General features: G+C 40.6%; 1 protein-coding gene and 1 long non-coding RNA gene across 8 annotated transcripts in view; one reads left to right on the top strand and one right to left on the bottom strand.

The window, feature by feature from the left end:
• The window catches only part of rptor (regulatory associated protein of MTOR complex 1), a 175746-nt gene extending 151280 nt beyond the window's left edge, over positions 1-24466 (top strand). For 5 of the 7 annotated variants that reach the window (XM_023954643.1, XM_023954642.1, XM_023954645.1 and 2 more), the window contains 10 exons: positions 1349-1463; positions 1537-1661; positions 3166-3267; positions 8728-8775; positions 19354-19460; positions 20641-20768; positions 22009-22095; positions 22170-22286; positions 22369-22498; positions 24007-24466. In XM_023954643.1, coding sequence (XP_023810411.1) covers positions 1349-1463; positions 1537-1661; positions 3166-3267; positions 8728-8775; positions 19354-19460; positions 20641-20768; positions 22009-22095; positions 22170-22286; positions 22369-22498; positions 24007-24075 — 1028 coding nt within the window. In that variant the 3' untranslated portion in view covers positions 24076-24466. The remainder of the gene's footprint in view (positions 1-1348; positions 1464-1536; positions 1662-3165; positions 3268-8727; positions 8776-19353; positions 19461-20640; positions 20769-22008; positions 22096-22169; positions 22287-22368; positions 22499-24006) is intronic. The other 2 variants (XM_023954647.1, XM_023954644.1) reach the window with 1 other exon arrangement.
• On the bottom strand, positions 14482-17676 carry LOC110016366. Its single transcript, XR_002291650.1, has 3 exons — positions 16887-17676; positions 16223-16293; positions 14482-14679 (listed from the first exon to the last, which is right to left on the bottom strand). It is a non-coding gene; the product is annotated as an uncharacterized LOC110016366 (long non-coding RNA).
• Positions 24467-26244: the final 1778 nt, after the last annotated feature.

Below are 26244 nucleotides of genomic sequence, written 5' to 3'. Positions count from 1 at the left end.
GGACCATTTATTCATTGGTATAAGTATTTTTTCCCCTGAAACCATAACAAAAATCCCCCCCAAAACAACAAAACATCTCAAAATATTTACCAAAGCCTGAAAAAAAAAATTAAAATGACATTAAGGACTGTGGCAAACGTTTCAAATCATGCCTCATGGAGCTGAAACAATTAGAAAGTCACATAAAGTTTTATCTTGAAGTTTGAAGTTTCCCCCCACTTCACCAGGATGAAGCAACTATTGAAAGTTATTAGGAACTTGAAATGAAAGCAGAATCGAGTGAGGAGAAACCCTTAATGATGCTCAACAATAATGGAACGTAATGGAGTATCTTTCATGATGAAAGCAGGGATACTTGAGAAAATTAGAATATCTACCTAACAGGGATGCTAACATTGTTGGTCTAAAACCCAACTGTAACTGGTTGGTGGCCACTGACCTCCCCCTCATCTTCACAGCATGTGTAGACACAGAATAAAAATGAAATTAATGATTAAGACCGATGGTTCTTACATGAATGAAATGTCTTCTTCTTTTTTCTTAGTAAAAGTGTATTTATAAAATAAATATAGTATTTTTGTGTGTTTCACAACACAAGTCATGTGTGATGGTAGAAAACGTGACTCTCATCCGTTATTCTGTCCACAAGCTGAAAGAATCTCTGATTCTACCTCGTTTTTGTAAGAGGTCTGCACCTTTTGTTTGTGTTGATTTGGTTTCTTCTTAACTCATGACTCGGTCGTTCATTGCGACCACGCGCACATTGTTGTGGTTATGCAGGAATCCTGGGAGCGTCTTTGTTTTGGGCCATGCTTTTGATTCCATGATTCTAAGACCATCATTTAACATCCTGAATGTGCATCTCCACCACAGTCCTCCACTCACTAAAGTCCCTTCAGAAAAGCCCTATGGTCCTTTGGAAAGTCTAAAACTTCTTATGAATACAAATTATTGTTTCGCTTCTTGTTGTGTTGAATTTCTCAGAGACCTTTTTTAAGTTTTGTGCACCTGCAGCCTAGAAAATTCTTAGAAAAATGAAATAAGGCACATCAGAGTGGACCATTATGATAAATGTTTGTCTAAATGCTCTGAGCTTATTTTTGTGTTCACTGTTTCTGATTAATGAAGCGCTCTCTGGCTCTTTCCTGGAAACGCTCTGCGTACATTTTCAGAAACCCAGTGAGTTTTGGTTCTTGTGATGCAGCAGAGTTTGGGTTAAGGTGCCTGAAGTCCCACTCCAATCCTCTTTTCTGTAATCCTAAAACGAAACGTTGACTCTTTTTTTTGCTTTAAGCTTTATAAAATCCCCTCTTCCTGACTATGATCCACTCTCTTCCTACATTTCCAGGTATTTCCCGTCTGGACGATCAAATCTTCATAAACCGTAACCCCGGAGTTCCATCTGTCGTGAAGTTCCACCCCTTCAACACCTGCATCGCCGTAGCCGACAAAGACAGCATCTGGTGAGACGCTCGGTTCGCCCTGCAGACGTTCTGCAGCGTGTTGACTGTCGCCTGATGGCCGTGTTTGCCGCAGTTTCTGGGACTGGGAGAAGGGCGAGAGGCTGGACTACTTCTACAACGGAAACCCGCGGTACACCCGCATCACCGCCATGCAGTATCTGAACGGACACGACTGTTCGTTGCTGCTCACCGCAACAGGTTGGGTCACACGCCACCCAGACGTCGACATCCAGCAGCACCACAGAAACTATGATTTCTCTCTCTCTGTCTCCTGTCTCCTTCATCATTTCACCGAACAAAGTAATTATCCGTCATGACTTTATCTTCATAACACGCGGTTCTGTAGAAAACAACCACACATTAAAAGCCATTGATTTTGTTTGATCTTCAGCGCGTTTAATTAAATAAGAATGAATCTGCGGCACACACCTCTGACAAAAGGCTCAGGGAGAAATGCATTTAAATTCCATCTCATCAAAACGTAATGTGCACTTATTCCGTTTTTTCTCCATCAGACAAGTGCCGGGGGGTGGGGATCGTGGGCCAGGACATCCGTCATAAAGATACAAAGTTAAAAATGTAAAGCGCAGGGCTTAAATCAAGCCGAGACATTTATGGGAGGTAATGGGTTCCTCACAAGAGTTTGCAGGCATTTTCTGCAGATCCTGGCTGCAGAGTTTTTTATGCTTTTGCCTTGATTTGTTTCACGCCTTCCAGAAAACTCTTTAAAGATGCTTCTCTCCTTTCTTCTCCAGTATTTAAGGTCTCTTCTTGTTGCACTTTCTAGCACTCACACTTAAATCAAACCACACACCAGAAACTCTACTTCTTTTGTCTAGTTGGTTGAATGCTGTAAAGCATTCACCCCATCGTTTTCCTGTTTCTCTTTATTTATTACGCTCATCTTCTGCCGCTTTTCGCCGCTTAACTCCTTCTACAATTTTTAACCTATTTTAAACATTTAACTATTAAAATGTTCAGCTCTTTCAGCTTATTCCAGCTATGACTTTTGGTTTTACAAATCCACCAACTTTTTAAGATATTACAGGATTTAGGGATTTTTTGCTCCATTGAAATACATAGGGAAGTCTTCGTGCATGAGGTCGCTGGTTCAAGACCCGGCTCGGACATTTCAATTTTTTTTAACTATTTAACTATTAAAATGTTCAGCTCTTTCAGCGTACTCCTGCTATGCCTTTTGGCTCCTTGATATTCCAGGTTTTCCAGGATTTTTTGCTCCATTAAAATGCATTGGTAAACTTTTGCTACTTTCAACCATTATAACTTCAAAATACTTTTAGCTATTCATTCAAACGTTAAAATGCTCACAAAGCTTTGGACTACACCATATGTTTTGAAATTATTATGGGATGGCAACAGTTTTGGAGACAATGCAAAAGCAATTTTGTGTTAAATTAAATTAAGCTTTCATTCAGCAATAAAGCATTCAACCCTGCATTTTCTTCTGGAAATGCAGCTCCTTCTAGTTTCTACTAAAGTTACATCTAGGATGCAGTGGTGAAAAAAGAAACATTCCAACAAGACGGAATGAGTTTTTCTTATATATTATATATTTACTACATTTAAGAAACATTTTATAAGAATCAAGTCCCTATTTCTCAGTGAAATGTAACCTGATCAGACATGAAGCACAAAAATTTCAGTCCTAGTTTTGTTTGACGTTTCTCTCTTCTCTGCCTAGACGACGGAGCGCTGCGGATCTGGAAAAACTTTGCTGACCAGAAGAACCCGGAGATGGTGACGGCGTGGCAAGGCCTCTCCGACATGCTGCCCACCACCCGAGGTCAGCCCCTTAAACGAGCCCTTAAAAGAGGTCAAAGTAACAAAAGGAACTGAAGCTTTGAATTTAACAGAGGAGCCCCAACTTAACCAACTGAGCACACAAACAAGCTTACTTAAACAGACCAATCTAATTAGAAAGACAAGGGAACTAATATATGGAAGATCAGACTAAGTAGACAAACAAGGGGGGACTGAAAAAGATAAACTACAAAATACAGCAAACAAACAAAATTGATGTCCATCCTATGGTAAATGAACATACAAAACTAACTAGAAGGAGCTGCATTTCCAGAAGAAAATGCAGGGTTGAATGCTGTATTGCTGAAAGAAAGCTTAATGTGTAAAATAAATGGCTGAACTGAGCTGAAAGAGATCAACATTTTAAAAGTAAAATGGTTAAAAAAAGTAAAAACCTGTAAAAGAGGTTAAGCACAAGAATTCCCTATGCATTTTAATGGAGCAAAAATCCTGGAAAATCTTGAAAAGTTCAAAGATTTGAAGGACAAAAGTCATAGCTGAAAGGAATAAGATGAAAGGGTTGAACATTGTAATAGTAGAATGGTAAAAATAGGTGAAAGTTTGAAGAAGTTTAAAATTGCCTCACATTTTGGCACAAAATGGCCGCCAAACTGTAGGTGGTGTTGCCATCCCATAATAATTTTGAGCCTTATGTTGAAGTCCAAAACCTTGTGAACATTTCAATATTTGAACGGTGTCTCTAGCCAAAAAAATGTTAAAGTTACAATTGTTTAAAGAAGCAAAGGTGTGGCCAATGGAGCAAAAAGATTGGAAAATCTGGGAATATCCGGGAATATCTGGAAAAGTTCAAAGATGTGAAGGACCAAAAGTCATAGCTGAAAGGAATAAGATGAAAGGGTTGAACATTGTAATAGTAGAATGGTAAAAATAGGTGAAAGTTTGAAGAAGTTTAAAATTGCCTCACATTTTGGCACAAAATGGCCGCCAAACTGTAGGTGGTGTTGCCATCCCATAATAATTTTGAACCTTATGTTGAAGTCCAAATCCTTGTGAACATTTCAATATTTGAACGGTGTCTCTAGCCAAAAGAATGTTAAAGTTACAATTGTTTAAAGAAGCAAAGGTGTGGCCAATGGAGCAAAAAGATTGGAAAATCCGGGAATATCCGGGAATATCTGGAAAAGTTCAAGGATTTTAAGAACCAAAATGTCATAGCTAGAATAAGATGAAAGAGCTGAACATTGTCATAGTCAAACGGTTAAAATAGGTGAAAAATTGTAGAAGGAGTTTAGCTGTGAACTTCTGCACGAAAAATTCTCCATGTATTTCAATGGAACAAAAATTCCCGGAAAACCTGGAATATCTTAAAAAGTAAAAGGATTTGAAAAACCAAAAGTCATAGCAGGAATGAGCTGAAAGAGCTGAACATTTTAAAAGTTGAATGGTTAAAATCGGTTAAAAATTGTAGAACGAGTTAAGCGGCGAAAAACGGCGGAAGATAGGCGTAAAGAATAATAAATAAAGAGAAACAGGAAAACAAAGGGTTGAATGCTTTACAGCATTCAACCAATTAACAACAATTAGAATTTAAAGAAAAGCAATATTCAACACGAAAGGAGTTTCTTCTTCCCCCATCCCCAGGCAACGGTTTAGTCCGATTAGCTGCCTGCTGAATATAATGCCTCTGCTGACCGGCAGGCTTTCTTGTGTCAGGCCTGACTTGATGGTTCCAGCCTCAATGCACAATTAAAATAAAGCTTAAAATATGTGATACTGGATCTCCTATTTTAAACTAAACAAACGTGTGTATGTGTTTGAAAAGAAAGTGTCTAAAAGTGTGTGCACAATACAAAGTGAGAGAAAATGATGCAGGAGGTTACTGCCCTGATGGGGTGGCAGTTATCACAGCCCTAAAAACAGTCAACCTGGTTATAGAGAATAATAGAAAACTGGGGGAAAAAACTCTTTAAAAATCTCTTCTAAGGCGAATCATCTAACCTTAAAAAAATGGTCCCGTTTTAATTTTTCCGTTAAATTTTTTGTTTTCAAAAATGTCCTTTTTAAATTAGGAAAATATTTGATAAAGTGTTCTGTACGTATAAAGTTATCAGGAAAGAAGTAAAGAATGTGACCTTTTTTTTTTCATTTCTAGGATTAACTAAGATATTGGTGACATTTGGACGGTAATACAAGCACCGTTCATTTAATAGAATCTGGTCATGCTAAGTTATAAATTCTTTTTATCAGACAGTCATCCTTGTCTTTAACAAAAAAAGAAAAAAAAAAGACATAATGCATTTTGATCTATCTTAATAATTAGCAGTGTAAGCTAACTCAGCACTTTTTTAGGACCTTATTTGCATTTTCTTAGGTCAGAGGTTAGAGACAATGCAAAAGCCATCTTCCATTTATGCTGAGTCACACAGTTTTTCTTTGTAATTTAATTTAATCTTCTCAAAACCGCAGTTGGTATTTGCCGCCAAACAGAGAAGTATTTAAACTATGGAAACACGCAGTGGCGAGAAATGACTGACAGGAGCTCCCAGAGGATTCATTTCAAACAGGTCAATGCTGTCAATCAGTGCAGCTCATTCTCCATTTAAACCAGAACAGGTTTCATCCGAGTAAAAGTTACCAAAATAAGCCATTTCTGTTTTTAAATTGTAGATTTTAAATTTGGTTCTTTAGATTTGCATCCATCAAAAACATGAAACTGCAAATTTTGCTGTCAGCTGTTTGTTCATCACCTGTTTTACACACACCTTACCCATCATGCATCTGTCCTCTCTGACAAACTGGGTCAAGTTCAGCCCGTCAGCAGTAAATCATGAGACCCAGCAGGTAGGTTTAATGTGCTCCTCCTGTGTAAGGATCTGGATTTGGTTTTCAGGTGTTAGTGATCAGTTTGCTGTAGAAGTTCACTGCTGACACACTCCTGTTCTTCTGGAGGCGGATCATCCTTAGAAATGCGAACCAGAGCAGACGGCGGCACTTCACACCTGTCAGAAACACCCACCCGCTTTTGTGTTGTGGTGTTTAACATGCGGCGCTCCGCGGATTCCGCCTCAGGCGTTTGCTTCATTTCTGGGTCAGGGATGGTTTTGAGAAACCAGAACAGCTGCAGGAAGGATTGTGGGAATTTCCAGACAATGAAGTCATCAACAACCACACTTTATAGAACTGATAAAAACATCTTCTTGTTTTTGAGAAGTTTCCATAAACTTGATCATTTCTTTATTCACTTATTAGTTTGTTTGTTTGTTTTTTAATTTTAATTGGCAGAATATTTGCCAAAATATCTTTCCTTCTAGTACGAGGGGCACATTTGTGCAGCTGGACAGTTTTTCTCCTCCGCTGTTCGCTGGCTGAAAGCAGCATGGACAGTGGGGGCGGTGGTGGGGGTACATGCTGTCTCATTAGTTCCTGTTTGGCCCGTGAAATCCAAGCCAAAAAACAGAGAAACAAAAAATCAGTTCCACAAAAGAGTTTCTTCAAGCCTCTTAGTGAACCTTGTTACCACCAGAAGGAGCATCTCTGGTTCTACGACATGCATGTTTGTGTTTTGATAGTTTTAACCGTCCTATGTTAATAATGTAAGCGGCAAAATGTTACACAAGCCTCGCTTCGTTGTGCCAAAAAGCCCCTCAGCTTCAGTTGTTGGAGGAGTTTTCCGTGTGAAGGAGAAGCTGGCAGACAAACACACACTCAGCCCGAGTACCTGCAGGACCTGTCCTCACTCACCCCCATCTCCACCGCCCAATAACATGCCTGGTTGCTGTTTTTCCATTCCATCAGTCAACCACCTCTGTAGACTGTCTGGCTTGTTTGCTGGGGTCTTTGATATTGTTTTGTTTCCCCCCCCCCTCCTCTCTGGAGAGAGGCTGAACAAGGCAGCAGCTACGAGCTTCATAGTCCCGCATTATTTCTCCCCATGAATTTGCTGTGTCTTCATGCATCTTCATTACCTTCAAAACTCTTTCTCACCATTCATAAACTTTTATACAGCTGCGGTGAAAGAACTTCTAGATTTTGACTAATTTAGAGTCTTTGCTGAAGCCACAGTGGGCTGTTTTTGTAAGCAGCTGCCTTGTTTTTCTCTCTTTCGAAAGCATGCGGAGAAATACTTCTACGGTGGCCCTTAAGTGCAAATCATGTCAGCGAATCACTCATCACAAAACATATCAACATTTTAGAAGTGTAGGCAAAATTCCACACATCCAGACAGGATTGTTTGGCCCCGATTGGATTCCGCGTCCTGATCCGCGATACCGAGCCTGATCCGACATGTTTGAAACTCGTGAATAAAGTGAACAAGTTTAATTAACAGATCCAGGTTGTCCCCAATTTTTTATTATAGTAACTTTCTTTTATCATCTAACACTTAAAAAGAGCTATTAACTTGTAAAAATAGTTGATAATTATTCATGTGAGAGTGTTAGGTGACTGTAGTTTTAGTATCTTCAGAACATTATTGATCGTCTGATTTGTATCTCCATAAAAAATTCCTAAAAATAAAAAATAATGACTTTCATCCAGAGTCGTTGTCATAGCATAAATATGATGAAATGTATTTTATGACTTGCTCATATCAATTAAACTATTTATGTGTTTTTAAGAGATTATAGGTTTCTTTTTTTCGTCCCTTTTTCCCAGAGCTTGCACTTTGTAGACGGTCCCTTGGCAGCCTTCTCGCTGCCGTCTCTCCAGTTAATTCTCAATAACTAGAATAAAAAATGAAAAAAAAAATTTAAGGTTTTTGTTTGCATTAAGACAGACCAATAAAGACGCTAGCTGTCAAAACTGGTTTTGTGCGCCTCCTGTTCAAACTAGAGCCGTATTCTGCTGCGTTTTACAGCAATAAATGTTGTGATGTGTTCATCATATACAGACTTTACACTAGGACATTTATGTAAAACTATTAGCTAGAAATACATAGTAATGACCAAAATAATACTAAAATGAATATATGGTTCCTGATCAGGATCCCTCATCCGACTCCATCGAGTCGGAAACTCCGTGATCCGATCACGTTAAGGTGAACAAACGTCATCCAATCAGTAATGTCCTATAAAACTTTCCTTGTCCAGTTTCTTATTTGGTTTTGTTTTCATCATTTAATTTGGATTTCTTAAGACACATTTTTGTTTTCTAAAACATTTCTTGTTTATTTTGTTTCATTTTCGTTTTTTTTAAATTATGTTTTGGTTTCTAACATGAACTGTTGTTTTTTTTATCACTAGTTTTGCTTTTTTTTAATAGTGTCTTTATTGTTTATTTGCGTTGTGTGAATTGTTGATGTGGTTTGCACTTCAGGGGCGCCGCATACTTCTGACGCGATGACGCATCGCCTCACAAGTATGACCTTTCTGTCAAACGTGTGTGACTCTCAGCGTGCACGGGGGGTTCTTGCTAATTTGTGGCTTGCTTTGTTACGTTCCTGCTGTCCCCCCCCCTCCATTACCCCCTCCCTCCCTGCTCGCAGGTCTGGCCAGAAGGGTTTCCATCTATCTTGACAGAAGTAAGCAAGGAGGTGAGTTTTTCTTTTCATTTTTTTTTTTTCGTTCTCTTCTAGTCTCCCTGAGTTTCAGGGCAAACGTTTCTGGACTAGCACAGCTGGGAGCGTGCCTCTTGTTGTGTGTCTTTCATTCCCTCTTCGATCATTCCCACCCACCCCATTGCTCGTTGCCACCCCATCCCTGGCACTCACTCCATGGTTCCGGAGGAAAATAATTACACAAGATGACGCTTTTCATCTGACAGAAATGCAAAATGCTTTTTGCCTTAACTGCTATTTTGAACATTCAGATCAGATATTCGTCATATGCACAGCTCTCAGTGGCACACGAAATTATGCTTCAGTAAAGCCATCGGCGGTACCTGAGACTGGACCGAGTGAGTGTGACGTCACACATAGAAAATGACTGACTTCCAGCTCCAAAGTCCTTTCAGTCCCCATTTTTTCGGGAAACTAACACCAAGCCAGACCACGTCAGTAAGCAGTGATTGGTCCGGGTCGCTATGAGTCGTGGTTTCTATGGCAACCACTCTCGCCAGTCAGGAAGAGAGCTTGTTGGACACCCTCACGTTGACTGACAGAAGAATCTGTCAAAGATGTTCAAATTGAGACCAACTACTTTGATTGAGGCGTCTGATTGGTCAGTTTATAACTTGGAGAACTTAAACTACAGAAAAAATTTAATGGGAAAAAAAAGAGGATTATCAAGAACATGTTTTAAAAAAAAGGTATCAGAGTAAGAATGGTTATCTGATAAATACACGGGGGCAAAAAAGTATTTAGTCAGCCACCAATTTTGCAAGTTCTCTCACTTGAAAAGATGAGAGAGGCCTGTCGTTTTCATCATACATGCATCAACTATGAAGGACAAATGGCGGGAAAAAATCCAGAAAATCACATTTTTTATTTTTTTAAATTTTTTAAAAAAAATTTAACAATTTTTTACAATTCTTTTTGTAAATCATGGTGGAAAATAAGTATTTGGTCAGTAACAAAAGTTCAACTAAATACTTTGTTATATACTCTTTGTTGGCAATGACAGCCAAAATAAATGTATACAAAAATGTATTTAATGTTCATTTTCAGTGCATGACAAATTTGGGGATTTTTAGTTATTCTTTATCTTATTAGAGCTCTGTTTTGTGCACAATTAGCGACTTGTTTTTATTTTATTTTTTTATCATTGTTGGGACTCAGAGGTGGGCAGTATCAAATTCAAATTAATTTTATTTATAAAGCACCTTTCATGGCAAACAGACAGCTCAAGGTGCTTTCCATAAAAAACAATCAATAATACAATAAAACCAATCTCCACACATGTAATAAAATAATTAAATAAGCCCCTCATAATAAAATACACAAAAACAAGCACAAGTAAAAGAGACATGACAGAGCTTAAGAAAAGAGAACCCTGAAGGCGCCGTCCGCCCTGTCCTCGTGTTGGCCGGGGTGTCAGCATCTATGCAGCACAAGCACAACTCATCCCCAGCAGCCGCCGCCCCAGAGACCCCCAACCCCCAGGCCCAGTGCACCCAACATGGGCAACCCCCGGAGTATCAACTCCAGTCAAAGTATCAACTCCAGTCAAAGTACGTTTAGAGTCCTGTAGGTTAGAGACTGAAAAGGTAATCAGAGATTATCTGTTCAGTGTAGTAAATACTGTTTCCCAGAAAGAAAAAATAATTTCCTTAGTGAGGCACGGGGAAACAAAAATCTTCTCAGCCATAACAAAGTATATACTGTCTTTTTGTCCAAAGATATTTAGGGATAACTTTTCTTCCAACTTTGAGTTTTTTTAGCATCCATCAAAATAAAAAGGATGATTTTCGAGTACTTTATTAAAAGACTTTCTTTGCATGAAGCAGATTAATCATTTTGATATCCTGAGTAGAGGCCGCTTCGGTCTTCAACACAGTCTGCTAGATGTCATTGTGCTCGAAGCGAGCAGCCAATAAATCAGCTTCTGTCAGGAGCAGACATCCTGTAGCGGCGGCGGCCTGATGAAAGCAAAGCTCGACTAAACGGTGCCGTGACATGAGCTAAGTGTTTCATTAAGAGTGTCTGGCGTTGGACATGATTTCTGTCTCCTAGCCTGTCTCTTTGGACAGATCAGCGTGAACAGAACTGGGGCTGATCCGTGCTAACACGCGTTGGTTAGCATGCACAGAAGAACGGAAGGGACGTCAAAGGCAGAGAGGAAAAAGGCGCAGAAATGATCGGATTTCGCCTCTTGCACACTGCATTGACAGTCCATCTGTTTAGGTTCTGGGCTAAGATCGGTTTAACGTGACCTCTTCTACATCTTCCCTACATGCTCTCCTCGTTTGCACCCAAAGGTTTAAGGTTACTCCATCCCATCAGTCATTGTCCTCCATTTCTGACGACATTAGTAAAAGTAGGACAGCCGTCTCCTTGTTAGCCGTGGGGAATCGCTCACACTGTGCCCTGCTCTACATTCAGCTGCACTCCTGCTGCCTTGTTAACATCAGAGCTCAGGGAGCTGGATAAATCCTCATCCTGAGACCTGCTGAAGACTTGGAGCAGAAGACTCGGAAGTTTGAGAAAATGACAAAAATCCTGAAGGCAGCCTCGTTTCTTTTGTCTGCAGATTTTCCAAGAATGTAAAGCAGAAAGTTTGACTCCGCTTTTAGTCGTGAATGGAAGTGTGGAAATGTGGAAATGTCCGTTCTTCAGTCAAATGAAAAGCAAAAATTCAATTGTGAGAAATTTCTTGAAATTCTTTTCCTAACTTTATAACTTTTCCAATTAAATTTACTTCAAAATCCTCTTAAAGGTGTGACAGTAACTACAATTTATTTCTAAAAATATAAACCCTTTAAATAAAGTTTCCTGTTTATTAAAGCACAATTTTAAGATTGACAGTGATGTTTATTCTCAGTTTATCTATTGTTAGGAGATGTTTTTATTACTCAAATTTGTTCATAATTGATTATAATTGGTTATAAATAGTTAGAAAATTGGTTAGATTAATTGAAAAATAATTTGAATATTTTTCATTTAAACTTAACTTTTTTATTTTTATCTTGGCCCAGCTTTTTAGGTGATGGGTTATTTCTTAACTTCTAAGAAAACACCGTAATGTAGTTATTCAGTAAATTCTGTTTACTTTGACTTATTTTTTTCCTGAAATTATCTTGATTTTTCTTTTTAATTTTCCTTTTTTTTTATTTTAATACATAAATGTGCTGACATAAAGAAAAAAAGACAGATTCATTTCCCTCATTCCATCTTCTGAATGCCTTTCGGGTCCCAGCTACTGTTGGGTGAAGGCGAGGAAAAAAGTATTACTTGAAGTGTAGTTTAAGCAACCTAATTTTATTTAAGAAACTTCTAGATAATTGGGCAGTTTTGCATCAGTTATGGCAACAGTTCTTCTACCGTCTTGTTGGGTTAAAGTGACGGCAGTTTTAAAACAGGTCTTCACTCCTGTTGTCGTTGTTTGCCCCGCCCCCTTGGTTGTGTTGTGAAACCACCACTGGTAAATGTGCCGTTTCAGTCCCAACAATTAAATGTATCTGAGAACTGGACTGAGCGACTTTGACATCATCCATAGAAAATGGTTTACTCCTGTATACAACTAAATTCAGTCAATGATGTCGCCTGTTTTTTGTTTTTTTTTTTGTTTTGTTTTTTGCAATACTGACACGGTCACCATCTTAAAACTAGACGTCGTCAGTAAGCAGTGATTGATCCGAGTCAAGGTGAAGTGAGCTTTAAACAGTGGACATGGGGGCCAACAGGCACCACCTACTTTTATTGAGTCATCTGATTGGTCAATTTATAACTTGAAACAACTTAAAATAAAGGAAAATATATCATGAAAATAATAGAATTATCAAGAGCATGTTAAAAAAAATTGTAGTAGTGCAAGAAGTTTTCTTTTGACCAATATGATGACTCAGTTATTGCTGTTTATTTCTCTATAGAAGTCTAGAACCATGTCCAAATAAAAGACTATCTAGTGCCCTTGATTTTAAAAGCATTTCAGACACCATCCATTTTGTTTTTTCTGTTTTTAATGGCAACTATGGCGTCACAAATTTCACAAAATAAAAAACTAATTACTATGAACATTTTATAAAGACTATTTATGAATCCACTGTGTTCTGATGATGAAAACGTTCATGATTTGAATAAAAAAAGTACATTTAAATAAGAAATGTTTGCAAGAATTGTTCAAACCCAATGCATTGAGGTCTATATACGCCAGTCTAGTGAGCATCGATGCACACGGGTTGGTATCCATGCTTCTGGGAAATTACCAGGGCACTCAATTTTGGAATATTGCATTTGGACAGCACTACAAAATGGGGAACGCACTATATAGATCACTATGTAGTCAGCAGTGAAGGAATGTGGACACAACCTATGAAATTTTGGCTCTCTGTTTGGGATACGAAAGGGGAGGAGTCACTCAGTCCAGTTCTCATTTACAGTCAATTGTCACACCTGAAGTTCTTGCTTCGTGTGAAAACTGCCGTAGTTAAAGTTTCGCAAGTTTGGGATCTTCTTGACTCTCGCTAATTAAGATTATTGAGAAAAAAACTGAAGTTAGAAATGTTGCTTTAGGTCAAAGTGTTTTCCTCCTCCCAATGTTAGCTGAGCTCCAAACGGAAAGCAAAGTGTCAGCCAGAGCGCTTCCACTGGAAGGAGTCTTCTTCTGTTCGAAGCATTAAATTCTCTGGAGTAGCAGAGAAGGTTTATTGCCATTCATGAAAGGCTGAAGGAGAGAAGAAGCCGCTTTAATGAGCTGCACTCTGTGGGATAGGAGGCCATCGCTGGGGATAATGGTGCAGAATTAGAATGCAGAGGGAGCTGTCAGAGGAGAGTCAAGCTAATATGTTCTTGCAAAGGAGAAGATGAATGAATCACAAATTAGTGATTGTGCTGGAACAACAATGAGATCCTAATGGTGTTAAAATGTTGACATTCTGCGAGCAGAAAAGCCATCTGCTAACATTTTGTTATTGGGGCAGAGAGCGTTGAATCTCAACAAGGAGGAGAAAATTAAAACCTTAAAGATTTACAGCTGAGGAGAGGTTTTCCTGGCTCCTTCTGCAGCTGCTCCTTCTGCAGCTGCTCCTTCACATGTCCGTATCAAACCTGAAACTCCCGTCTTTAGCAGGGTTTGGAAGATACCCCGATGCCCGGTGTTTGGGTTCTGAAGTGATGGACGTGATGAAGACAGAAGGAAGGGAGTTGATTCTTTTTATTAAAGCGTTGACCTGTTGTGTCGGGGAGGGGGTTGGCCATAATTCGTGCTTGTTCATTTCTTATTTCATTTACCCAGACATTTCTATCTGATCTTTAAATGACTCGTACGTCTGGAGTCCAACAGTTCATCGGGGAGTTTACTGTTTTGAGGCAGCATGTGCGCTGCAGTGAGAGATTCTGATCTGACTCGGCAACACACAACAACCTTATCTGCACAACACCGTCAAAGTTGAAGACCCACTCTGATAAAAATTGTGTTTTTAAAGTGTTCTTGTGGCATTTTTCACATGATGGAGGACAGATATAAAGAATTTTGAGATTAAAATTGCATTTCTGTGTATCTTCTTTATTCAAATTGTTGTGAATCAGGAGCAGACGATCTGTGATGTAGAAAATATGTTGGGCGGGGCCACAAGCTCGCCGCGCCGCTCCATTCCGATGCATCCCCTTGTAGACAAACAGTTCCATGAACGTCTTTGTTTTCCTCGTCTAAGCTGGAATCTGGATCAAAACTGAACGGCTGGATAGCTACGACATTGCTCACCATTTCTGTTGAACCGGTAATGGTATGTTGGAGTTGTGATGGGGTTGGATGACTGGAAGTGTGGGCGGGCTTACTCAGCTCCATAGACAACTTGGAGGTGAATTCCTGATGAACTCCTGCCGCTCTGCAGAAACTATGCCCTAGAAAACAACACAGGTTTTTAATGCATCATGAAGAGACCACTGGGAACGCTTTGAAAATAAATCAAAAGATGACGTGAGCGGAACTAAAAGGTGCAGCACATCAAACGAAGGCAGCAGATTTTAAATTTGATCTGGGGGAAAAAAAGCTTTAAAAAAAATCTTCGTTTAAGTTGTTTTAGGGTTTTGTACCAATTTGCTTGAGTAGGAAGCCCCCTAGTGGGTACTTTATGAACTTTCCTGGCTCCAGATAGGTTTGTCTTTAACCCCCTTAGAACCCATAAGGTTCTTAAAATTAGGCTGCTGTTTTTGTTTGGTCGTTTTTTTTTCTGTCTTTTTATTCTTTTTTTTTGTAGATTTTTGATTGCTGTTAATTGCTGCCCAAAATTAACAAACAGAGTTAAAACAGGGACAAAGAAGAACGTCCTCACCCGTCGCTGGGAGAGTTACCGACTTTTGGCAGCAAAAAAAGAACACAAACTCTGATCCTTTCTGTGGGTAAAAATCACTCATGCAAGAATTGAGCATTCTGTTTACATCGTCCCATAAATAAGGAAGGATTATCTAACACAACTGCGTCTCTCTGTTGGGATTGTCCTGCTTTGTTGTAAATTCATCTGAAGCTTTCTCCCTGTTCAGTTTGGAGGAACGACATTCCCGTTTGTGTGATGTTTAAAGGAAATCAAAAACCTCAGAGCTGATAGACCAGATTGAGACCTGATTCATTTAAGGTTTACTGTGATAGAAGGTTTTTTATGACTTCACTGTCATCCAAATCCACAGAAAAATAAGAAAACCTGACCTTTCCACTGTCATGTTTAAGAGTCAAACGTTCATCATAAATTCTAAATGTTTTCTTTGACAGAAAGGGTTTAGAGAATATAAATCGTTGCCGCTATAAAGGTTATTAACAATGTTTCTATGTCTGTCGTAGAGCCAGAAATGATGCATTTGTGACGAATTATGCCGTATCTCTAGACAAAAGCCGTGCGTGGACTGCTGTTGAGTTTAAATTCATGTCACATCCTGTCATCCTCTGCTGCAAAGGAGGTGAAGTTTACCTGCTTTACTAGAAAGTAGCAGCTCTGATTCACCATCAGCTCAGAGGGACTGCCTCTTCCATCAGTGAGATGGTTTTCCTGCATCTGACGTCAGGCTGGAGCTGAATAGTCTGAGGCTCTGACACATGTGGCTCAGAAAAAACCATCACGACTCCTAATGGGAGCACGTGGCGGCGCGGTGCACGTGTTTGCTGGCGTGAAGGAAAGGTGTGTGAACTAGAGAAACAGAGGCTGGTGAAAATGCTCTGTTGTGGACCCAATCCGGTCATCTTTTGATCAATTTTGAAGCGCTCACAGTTGTCTTTTAATGAAGATGATCCTGTTTTAACTAAAATCAAAAAGCCTGTAGTTTCCTAGGAAATACCGTATTTTCCTGAGTATAAGTCGCACCGAAGTATAAGTCGCAGGAACCGAAAACTAATAATAAAGAGGGAAAAAACATATATATCAAATATGTTTGTTTTTTAAAGGTAATCTTTTACCTTGTAGTGCAGGAGCTGCATTTCCAGCAGTTCCTTAGTGTCTCTGGAACCCAGTTTGATGACTTGCTGTCCTGCATTTGTCCAAGGAAGGAAAAATAAATAAAACAAAATAATAATGTTCAGGGGGAAACTTCTGGATGGCACTTCTACTGCTGTGTTGCTGTCAGTAGCAAATATTGATACACACACACACACACACACACACCTACAGCGCCCTCTAGCGGCTTTAGTGTGAAAATAAACATATAAGCCTATTTATGTTTTTTAAAAAAATCACACACAAGTCTATCCTGAGTATAAGTCACACCCCTGACAGAACTGTAAAAACGAAACGCAACTTATACTCTGAAAAATACCGTAGTTTCTGAAAATGGCAGTAGTTCATTAGAAATTCACCTCTAAGTTCTAGGTGGGAACATTGGCACAGGGCAACCCCGCCCCTCTTTGATCTCCCCGTTGCTTTTCTATGTCACAAATAAAATATTTTTCTGACGGCATTTATTTCGTCTGCTCCTGAATCAAAATTGAATAAAGAAATACTCAGAAATGCCACTTTGAGCTTTGTTTTCTTTATATTTGTCTTCCATCAGAAAAATGCCACAAGAACATCTTAAAATCAGCATTTTCATTGGAGTGGGTCTTTAACGAGACATGTAGTGTTTACCTTCCCACACCGTGTGCTCCTCTCAGCGCTGCAGCTCGTGGTCCTCCATCTGGTGTTTGTGGTCACCTTCCAAATTGTTGTTTTCTGGGTTTTGAGCCGACAGGATTTTCTGATGGGGCTGCAGGTCTTTGGTTGTTTTCATTCCATATTTTCCTGTGCCGCTCCAAAAACCCGCCAAGCGGAAAGTAAAAAAAATGAAATTGAGATTGGGAAATGAGTTCATTTTAGGAACACAGATGTTGATCAGATGATGTTTAGATAAACTAAAGATGATGCAAAATAGTTAACGAGATTAAATGGGCAAATATTTGATTCATAGAAAGTATTTTTGTTCCCATCCTTTGAAAAAGATGCTCTTCACAATCTGGCACTGAAGATTTTAGGGCGAGTAAACTTTCTTTCTATCTTTGAACATTCTGTGCAGAACCCTCAGCTCCATGAACCTCAGTCATAAACTCACAGTTTCGCTTCAAAAGTTGTGTTTCTATTGACTATAAAATTGATCAATTTGGATTTGCGATGATAAATTTGCCAACACCACATTTCCTCGCCTTTATCGAAAAAATGTTTTAGCGCTTGTAGGTTGTTTTCTTTTGATCAAATTTGACCAAAACTGCAATGGATACAAAAATTAAATGAGTCATGTCACACACCCATCCCATGCGCACTCACATTCACACCCAGGGACTATTTAAAGTAACCGATTAACCTATGAAGCATGTTTTGGGGCGGTGGGAGGAAGCCGGAGAAAACCCACGCATGCACGGACAGAACATGCAAACTCCACACAGAAAGGTTCCCCATAGGTGTTCTGGATCAGGTCCCCCAGCCGGGTCTTGAACCGGGGGGCCTTCTTGCTGTGAGGCAAGAGCGCTAATTCAGCTCCTCTGTAAAATCACTAACCGCCATTTCCCAGAATCCCTTCATCCGTAGCCGCTCCATAGCCTGAATAAGACGCCGTCATCTCCTTTGATAGATGAAGATGAGCGCTAGTTGTTCACATCCATCGCCATGTTCTTGAACTGGTGTGTTTTTATTTGCATAATTGGGATTTAATGGAAACAGTGTAATTGCGAAATGGTGGTTTTATTCGACATTTCTAGAATTTGGATGAAGTTTTGCGTGTCATGGACTAGTGAGATCATCTGTTCCACGTAGATGAAGAAAGAGGGCACGTGTGCTCCTCCCATCACATCTTGACGGTTCTGTTACACATTTCAGACTTTTTGAATAGATCCAGCGCCCTAAAAAACCTTTCATTTGCTGCATGAGCCACTGAATGCATCACACACCTCCTTTTCTCAACGTCTGAATAATGTATCGGGTGCAGTCATGAAAAACCATCAGAATGTCAGACAGCTCGCTCTTGTTTTAAGAAGAGAAGTGTGGAAAATCGGTGAAATGTGTTAAAGCGTTCATATCTTTTCGTTTTTATTCCTTTCGTTTGTATTTTCTGGATGGAGCTCTTTGTGTTGCGCCGTAGAGTTGTATGATTTTGTGTCGATTAGCAAGGCAGCTAAGGATTTGAACCAGCGTGAGGGAATGAACACTGACAGAAGAGAAGAAAGAAGTGTGCAGCGCTTCTAGCGATGATGCAAAGATGTGAAACGGTAGTTATGGCGCTGGAAAACACACACCCCCCACCGTCCACGGTGCCATGAATCATGGGAAGGGTGCAGTGGCATGTGCGGCCGCCGCGCTGCGTGACCAGGCCGTGACGAAGCCTCCTTTTGCCGGGGGCGTCTCGGGTCTTTGCTCACTTGGCTCCTGCCGCCCCCTCGCCTTCTCACGCGAGGGCCGTATGGCTCATCACAGCTGAAACGCTGAACGGCTCAGATCCAGGGTCGGCGTGTGCATCTCCCACCGGTGGCTTCGGCAGGATGCACGCCAAACGCTGCGCCGTGCCCCCGTCTGCGTGAAGCTTCTGCCCCCAAATCCACAGTTTTTATGAGAAAGCTCAGTCTTTGTAACCAAGGCTGACATGTAATGCAATAAATCGCTTAAATCCACTTATTTTGCTCCTGAGAGCTCTCGGTTTTTATTTCTTTTCACGTTATTATTGTGTTATTTTGTTGATTTCATATTGTTCCTCTCTGCGTTTTGTCAGTTATGCGTTGGTGCAAGACGCGGCTCCGCCTCTCTTTAATTTGACTTGCTAAATTTGGCAGCAGGAGTCGCCTGAAACCTCCAGCAGATTGTGTGGGCCTCGTTTGGAGGCAGGAACACATGCTGCCGCGCGTTCAACAGCTGTCCTCCTGAAAGTCCATTTTCAATTCAATTTAATGCTCCAAAATAACAAATTGAAACAGCACCTCACATACTGTGAACAAATTAGATCTCAGCTCTCTAATATTTCATGCTTTTCACGTTATCGCTTCCTTCTGTTGCCGCGATGATGGCGGCCGAGCAACCGTGCCGCGTTTTCCCCTCCTGTTTTCTGCTTTTTGACCGCTGGGCTGCTCCGCAGGAGCTGGGATGGTCGTGGACTGGGAGCAGGAGACCGGCCTCCTCATGACCTCCGGAGACGTCCGAATCATCAGGATCTGGGACACAGACAGAGAAATGAAGGTTCAGGTACTTGGAGCTCCTCCATGATCCAATCTTTCTGATCCCTTTGAACCAGAGAACACAAAGAAATATAAATTTTCCACTTTCCACTTAAAATAATATACATAACCCTGTAAAGAACCAAAACCAAAGAACAGATCTGGAAAGATGAGGAGTTTGACGAAGGCCTTAAGTCCAGCTGTTTTTTTTTTTTGTCTGTTTTATACAGTTGATGTTCCTGAATGTTTCCTATAATTTTGCCTCTTTTGCTTGAAATTCTCAAAGTGAGATTGACTAGAAATACGAACAAAGTTGTTTTTTACTCAGAAAAATGTTTTGTTTTTTTTAAAATATATATTACCCTGAATTCCAGTGAAATATCAACTAAAGTGTTTATTGGAGGGAATTTGACATTAGTTACAAAAAAAGGATGTTTTTCTAAACTTTAAACTGAAAAGGTATAAATCACATGCATAGTAAAAATGTTTTTATTGGTTTTTAGGATTTACACCTTTGTTGCAACAAAGACATAGTTATCAAAAATTTGCAGTTTAATTGCTTTAAGGTTTAATTTTGAATGTTTAGGTGTAGGAAAGGATTAAATGTAAAGAATTAGCCTTTAGCAAACTTTGTGCTACAAAGTTTACTTCATTTAACATTAAACACATTAAAAAAAAATGATCTCTAAGACCCCACAGAGTCAAATGTTTAACTTCTCATCTGAGTTGGATCACTAATAGGACATAGAGTTTAATTATTACTATAATCTATAATGAAGAAACACAATCTTTGCATTCTTTTTATTCAAATCCATCATGAATCCAATTAGAAAAGCGTTAAAAGTCCAGTTTAGCTACCAGTTTGTGCAAAAGTTTCCGAACTGCAGCTGAAATCTGAAGTCTGAGCTGTTTTCCAACGCATTAAAACTTAATGAGTACACCGAGCGAGCTCTGCTGCTGGTTTCCAGGCAGTTAGTGTGCTTTTCCCTTCTTTAGCGCGTTCATGGGCCGCGCTTTGCTAATCACTGTCATGATGGATGGACTTAATACAGGTGCAAATGGCCCCGACTCGCCTGTGGCTGCGTGTCGACGCAGAGTTCAGCTTCAAATGAGTTGCACGTGATGGATGACTTCAGAGGAGGTTTGATGGGAAATCTCTGTACCTGATCAAACCGCTACCCGAGCCTTTCTGTGCTTCTGCGTCCCAGGACATCCCCACCGGTGCCGACAGCTGCGTGACCAGCCTGTCCTGCGACTCCCATCGCTCGCTCGTCGTGGCAGGCCTGGGCGACGGGTCTGTGCGCGTCTTCGACCGCAGGATGGGTCCAAATGAGTGGTAAAACTGGCATTCAAGCTCTTAAACTATTTCTTTCTTATTGTTATGACTTCACGGATACACGTTCTATCTCAAGACTTCCTGAACAACTATTGATTTCTGCTTTACAAAGAGAGAAATCTTTGATATTTTACTCAATTTTTATCATGTGAGGATTCAGATCCTGCCAGCTCAAAAAAAACCCTCTTACATTATAAAAACTGTCATTTTTCTCACTTAACAGCTTCATTTGAGGCTTTTCTTTACTTCAGTTCTGATGTTCTGCTGCCACCCTGTGGTTACTATTCTGTATTACATCATTACGTTAAAATAGTCGGACTCTTACTTTGCATTAGTTTTTTTTTTTTTTAATTCACCTTTAAAGGCTTGAAGTTGAAGCAAGTTTCCTGAAGAAAACTGTAAAGGTTCAGAAAATAAAAGTCTTTTTTCATCCTTTGAGGTAAACAAAAATACGTGTAAGTATTTAAACTGAGAATGAAAATAAACTGCAGGCAGGAAATTATTTTATTTTTTAACTAATTGATCAAAGTTTAAAAAAAAAAGGTTTTGATTTAAATTTAATAAATATGTTGTATTTGTAAAATAATAATTTGGAATGCAGGAAACTCTAACACTACAGCAAAAACTCATTCTATTTCAAATTTTTTCAAATCTAATTCAGTTCAGATCAAATTTAACCAACTTTTAAATTATTATTTAAAAAGCCTTAAGTGATTTAAATAAAATATATAAAACCATAAAAAATGGTAGTTTTGAAGTTTTTTTATTTAAATATGTATTGATTTTTTCAAATAGGATATTATATCTATAAAAAGATGCAGGATATTAATAATAATTTAATGCTCATTTTGCACCAACTGTAGCTTCATCACCTTCATATACATTTATGTGTTGTTGTTTTTTTCATGCAAAAAATCATTTTCCTTTTTAGAATCATTACCTGTTGATTCAGATTTGTAAACATACAGATCATAGATGTAGCAAATAATGAAAGAATCAAAAATAATTAAGGCAAAAATCTAACGGAAGCAGATTTTTTTTAAAGTGACATTTCTAGTTTATTTTTAAACTGTACGTTTTTTTTAAAAACTCTTATTGCCATAGTTACGTTCTAAAAATTAACCGACGATAGGTGAAACCTGCAAAGTATTGTTGAATTAGTTCTAGATTTATAGTTCTTTGAGGTATAGAAAAATGTAAAACCGCTCAGACGGTCTTGGTTGTGGTCTGTGATTGGCAGTCGCGTGATGACGTACAGGGAGCACGGCGCCTGGGTGGTCAAAGCTCATCTGCAGAAGGAGGCGGACGGCAACATCATCAGCGTCAGGTACGCTCGCTCCTCGCCAACACGGGTGTACGTTCTGCCGGTTCTGACCACGGTGCCCCCCCTCCCCCCGTCAGCGTTAACGGAGACGTTCGCTTCTTTGAGCCGCGGACGCCGGATTCCATCAATGTGCTGCAGACCGTGAAGGGACTGACGGCGCTGGACATCCACCCGCAGGCCAACCTCTTCGCCTGGTGAGTTCTTGTGCAGACGCACCAACCGACGCGCCTCCTTCAGAGAATCCCGCCTCCTCATGCCTCCCTCTCGCCCCCTCAGCGGGTCGATGAACCAGTTCATAGCCGTCTACAACTCTAACGGTGACGTCATCAGCAACATCAAGTACTACGACGGCTTCATGGGGCAAAGGATCGGCGCCATCAGCTGTTTAGCCTTCCACCCATACTGGGTAAGTACAGATGTCAAACCTTCTCCATCAGCGTCAGAAACTGCTGTCGTCTTTTCCTCCAAACAGATTTCAGTTTCTGCAGTTGTGCCGCTTTCCGGACCAGCAACTAAAAACATAAAACAAACTTTAAAGCGACACAACTACCACCTTTTTCTGCGTACATGGAGAGCATTCAGAGACTGGCATGAACAGGTTGTTCTTAAGTCTGTCAGGCCCCTCCCACATCCTGAAGAACACACAGGCGGATTAATCCTCCCACAGGCGATATTTAACTCTTGTTTGAAATGGTTTTAACCACTTGTGAGTCACGGTTGGAGCCATCGTGCCTAAAATGTTCTCCTTTTTGTCTTCATGCTCAGTGTGAGTTATTTCTTCCTCACAACTGCCCTTAAGGGGTGGAAACGGGCTGTCTGTGGGCAAAAAATTGGCAAACTTGATAGACCGCTCGCTGAGCCCGAAGAATGAAAATGTTCATGCGTGTTTTTTTTCTACGGCGGTGAGTGACAGGTCATATCAAACACTTCTACAATACCAGTAAGAGCAGGCAGGTTGTACAGAATATTTCATTTATTAAACCCCGTCTAAAATCCTGCAGACTGCACTAAGAGCTGGTTAGTGCTGTTAAACCGGTAGGTTTTAGAGTGTGGCTTAAGGGCGTCTTACCACAGCATCACCTGGACGATATAAGTGCGTCTAACTTACATTATCCTTACAAAGACTTCACAATATGCTTTCCACACACACCACAGTGGTACGTTCCATTTTCCTTCAGGCCATCTCCAGGGAACTGCAAGATGCACCTGTGCTCCCTTTAGGATGCAGCTGCTCCTTCCAAGGGACCTCCAAAAAGACACAGCACCCGACAACAACAACAACAAAGTTTCTTTATTCTACACAAAGGAGACGAGAGGAAATGGTGGAAGACACTGGAAATATGGCAATTAACGTATCAATATAATCACCACATTGCTACTAAAAAATTAAGCTATTAGTTTCAGGAAATTCTGATTGTATCTTACGCTAGTTTGTCTCGTCCCCTTCGTGAATAAGGAAACTTTTGTTATTGTTTTTTGGTCATGAATGACAGTGAAAAGCTGCTGATTGGTTGATTCATTGAGAAGCAAATGAATTGTACAGGTCACTTGGGTTTGGTCATTGGAGATCAAAGCGCGCTCTCGTCTGCGGACTAGTCTGCGCTCTCGTCTGCGCTCTCGTCTGCCCATTTGCCGTTTCTCACACACAATGCCGTTTTACCGACAGACTATTTTTTTCGGCAGTTATGAAACATTTCCTACAAATCCCTTATTACAAGTACGATACCTTTTTACGGATGGAGAATCCTGTTTTGCTCTTGAAGTTTTAGTTTCCTGGTTTTGGCGCCCCTTAAAAGCTGCTGGCGAGCTCCGTGACTGACTCCGCCTGTCTGGGAAAATCCCTGTGAGAAACGATCTCTGGATTTCCTTCTGCTGCTCTGATCTTTTTCTTCTTTTTTCCCCTCCTCCTTTCAGCCTCACTTGGCCGTTGGAAGCAACGACTACTACATGTCCATCTATTCAGCGGAGAAGAGGCTGAGATAACACACCAGCACCACCACCCCCCACACACACCCACCCCCACACACCCCCACCAACACACTTAACTTGAGCCTGGAGCGCCGGGATGTAAATGACCTTTTTTCCCTGTAAATACGCCGTTTATGTTGTAGAGGGGCTGCTGTCAGAAACAACTCTATGTGTACATATATATATTGTATTATTCTATTGTCCTTGATCCTTCATAGTCCTATAATGAAGCTAATGATTGTAGACTTGGCTGTGCTGAGGGAAGTGTGTACATTACAGAAGAAGAAGAGATGTTCTATTTTAAAAGAGCCGGTACCTGCAGAAGAACCTCCTCATCCCCAGCATCACTAGCTTCCTGTTCCAGAGGAGGGGGGAGACACTGACAAAGCTGGTACAGGACACCCCCCCCCCCCCCCCCCCACACACACACACACACACACACACACACAGACTGTAACGGACCCGGCAGGTTCACTCCTGGTCCTGCGCTGGCCTTCCACACCTCAGTGTGCCAAACAGATTCCCCTCCCCCGCCGGGACTCTTCCCATCACCCGCAGGGGGGCGGTCCTAATGAGAGCTCGCCGTGGACGGCTCGCCTGTTCAGCCTGCGAAGCAATAAGAGCGCTGCAGCGTCCGGTCGAAGGCCTGCGCCGCCACAGCAATACGATGCGCTGCACTGTCACGGTCAGAACAGCAGGGGGCAGCGGTCCGACTCCATGTGCTCCTGTCTGACTGGAAAAAGAAATGCTTGAACTGGTTTCCAGGTCTGGTTTTGGGAACTCCCCAGCAGTCTTCTGTTGGGATTGGGAGCTGCTGCTTTAGTTTCAGCACTCAGGTATCTGGAGAGCTTCCTTACACTCAGATTCATCATTGTTGACCTCGGTGTCCTTTTCCTTTTTCTGTTTGGATTTAGTTTTTTTCCCTCTGCATGTGCAGCATCACCAACAGCGTGCCTCTTCTTCAGGGCTGCAGCTTTGCCTCTTTTAGCCGTTTTATTATGATTGTTTGTCTTCTTTTTAAGTTATATTTTTAATTTCTGGAGTTTTCCTCTCTGCCTTGGCCTCAAGAGGGGGATCAAAGTGTGGACACCCCTCTGTGTGTGCCCCCCCCCCCGGCTTTGCTTTTTGTCGTGCACCAGAACCGGACCTGGCCACCCCCCCCCCTGCAGTCAGCACACATCCTACCCCGATGCTTTGAGTTTTAACATTTTAGATCTGGAGGGGAAAAAAATACTTGAAGAAGTAGAAATGAAAACAATCATGTTGGTCTCTGTGACTGCAGACGGCTCTGCTGACGGTGGTTCATGAGCAACGAGTCCAATAAACCAAAAAACATCAAATGTCTCTGGAGTGCTTTTTTTAACCGCCAAAAATGATCGTCATTTTAAATATCTACCACAGAATAAAATGTCTTAATGTGTTATTTTAAAATCTTTTTAGGCCATAGTTCTTATTTATGTTTAAAAAAGCACCTTTTTACACAAAATGGTTACAATTAGAATATTAAGAAGAGATTATACTAATCTCAGAAATGATCAAATAATTATTTTTTCTACATTTCTTGCTTATGTCAGACTTTATTTGATCAACTTCATAACTTTTAGCTTCCTCATTATGAGAGAATGGTGATAAACCGTTGACGGATGGTTTTAAACAAAAAGGATCTGAGCTTTCACAGCTGTGATTGAAACTTTTGACAGGAGGAAGAGGAGGCTCGAGTTTTGCATCAGGAAAACTTTATTGTCCAGATTTTGCAAACAGCACTAGGATCAGACGCTCAAAGTGTGGAGAAGAGGCAAAAGCTGCTAATTGTTACATCCTACGTCTTGGCAGAGGAAGTGTGATGGTATGGGCAAAATGCTGTACACTGTGTTTTCAAACTTAGCTTTAAGACCCAGAGTGCTTTGCAGTCACAGTCTCATTCACTCTGGTGGCGGCTCCTCCGCTGAACACTGGCGCCAACGTGGGGTTCAGTGTGTTGCTCAAGGACACTTGGACAAGGCAGAGGTCAGCCTCTGCACCTCTGTGCCACAGCTTCCTACTAGTCGTGGTCTTCAGTCAATAAGGTAAACTCAATGCAAAGAGGGCTAAAGAATCCCACTAAAGACACATATGGGGGGGACACATGAGGGGGGCGTCGGTTGGTTAGTTTTTTTAGTTTAATCCATAAATTGCTCATTTTAT

The sequence above is a fragment of the Oryzias latipes genome, chromosome 1, assembly GCF_002234675.1.
Source record: "Oryzias latipes chromosome 1, ASM223467v1".
Lineage (NCBI taxonomy): Eukaryota > Metazoa > Chordata > Actinopteri > Beloniformes > Adrianichthyidae > Oryzias > Oryzias latipes.
This window is presented reverse-complemented; position numbering and strand designations above follow the sequence as displayed.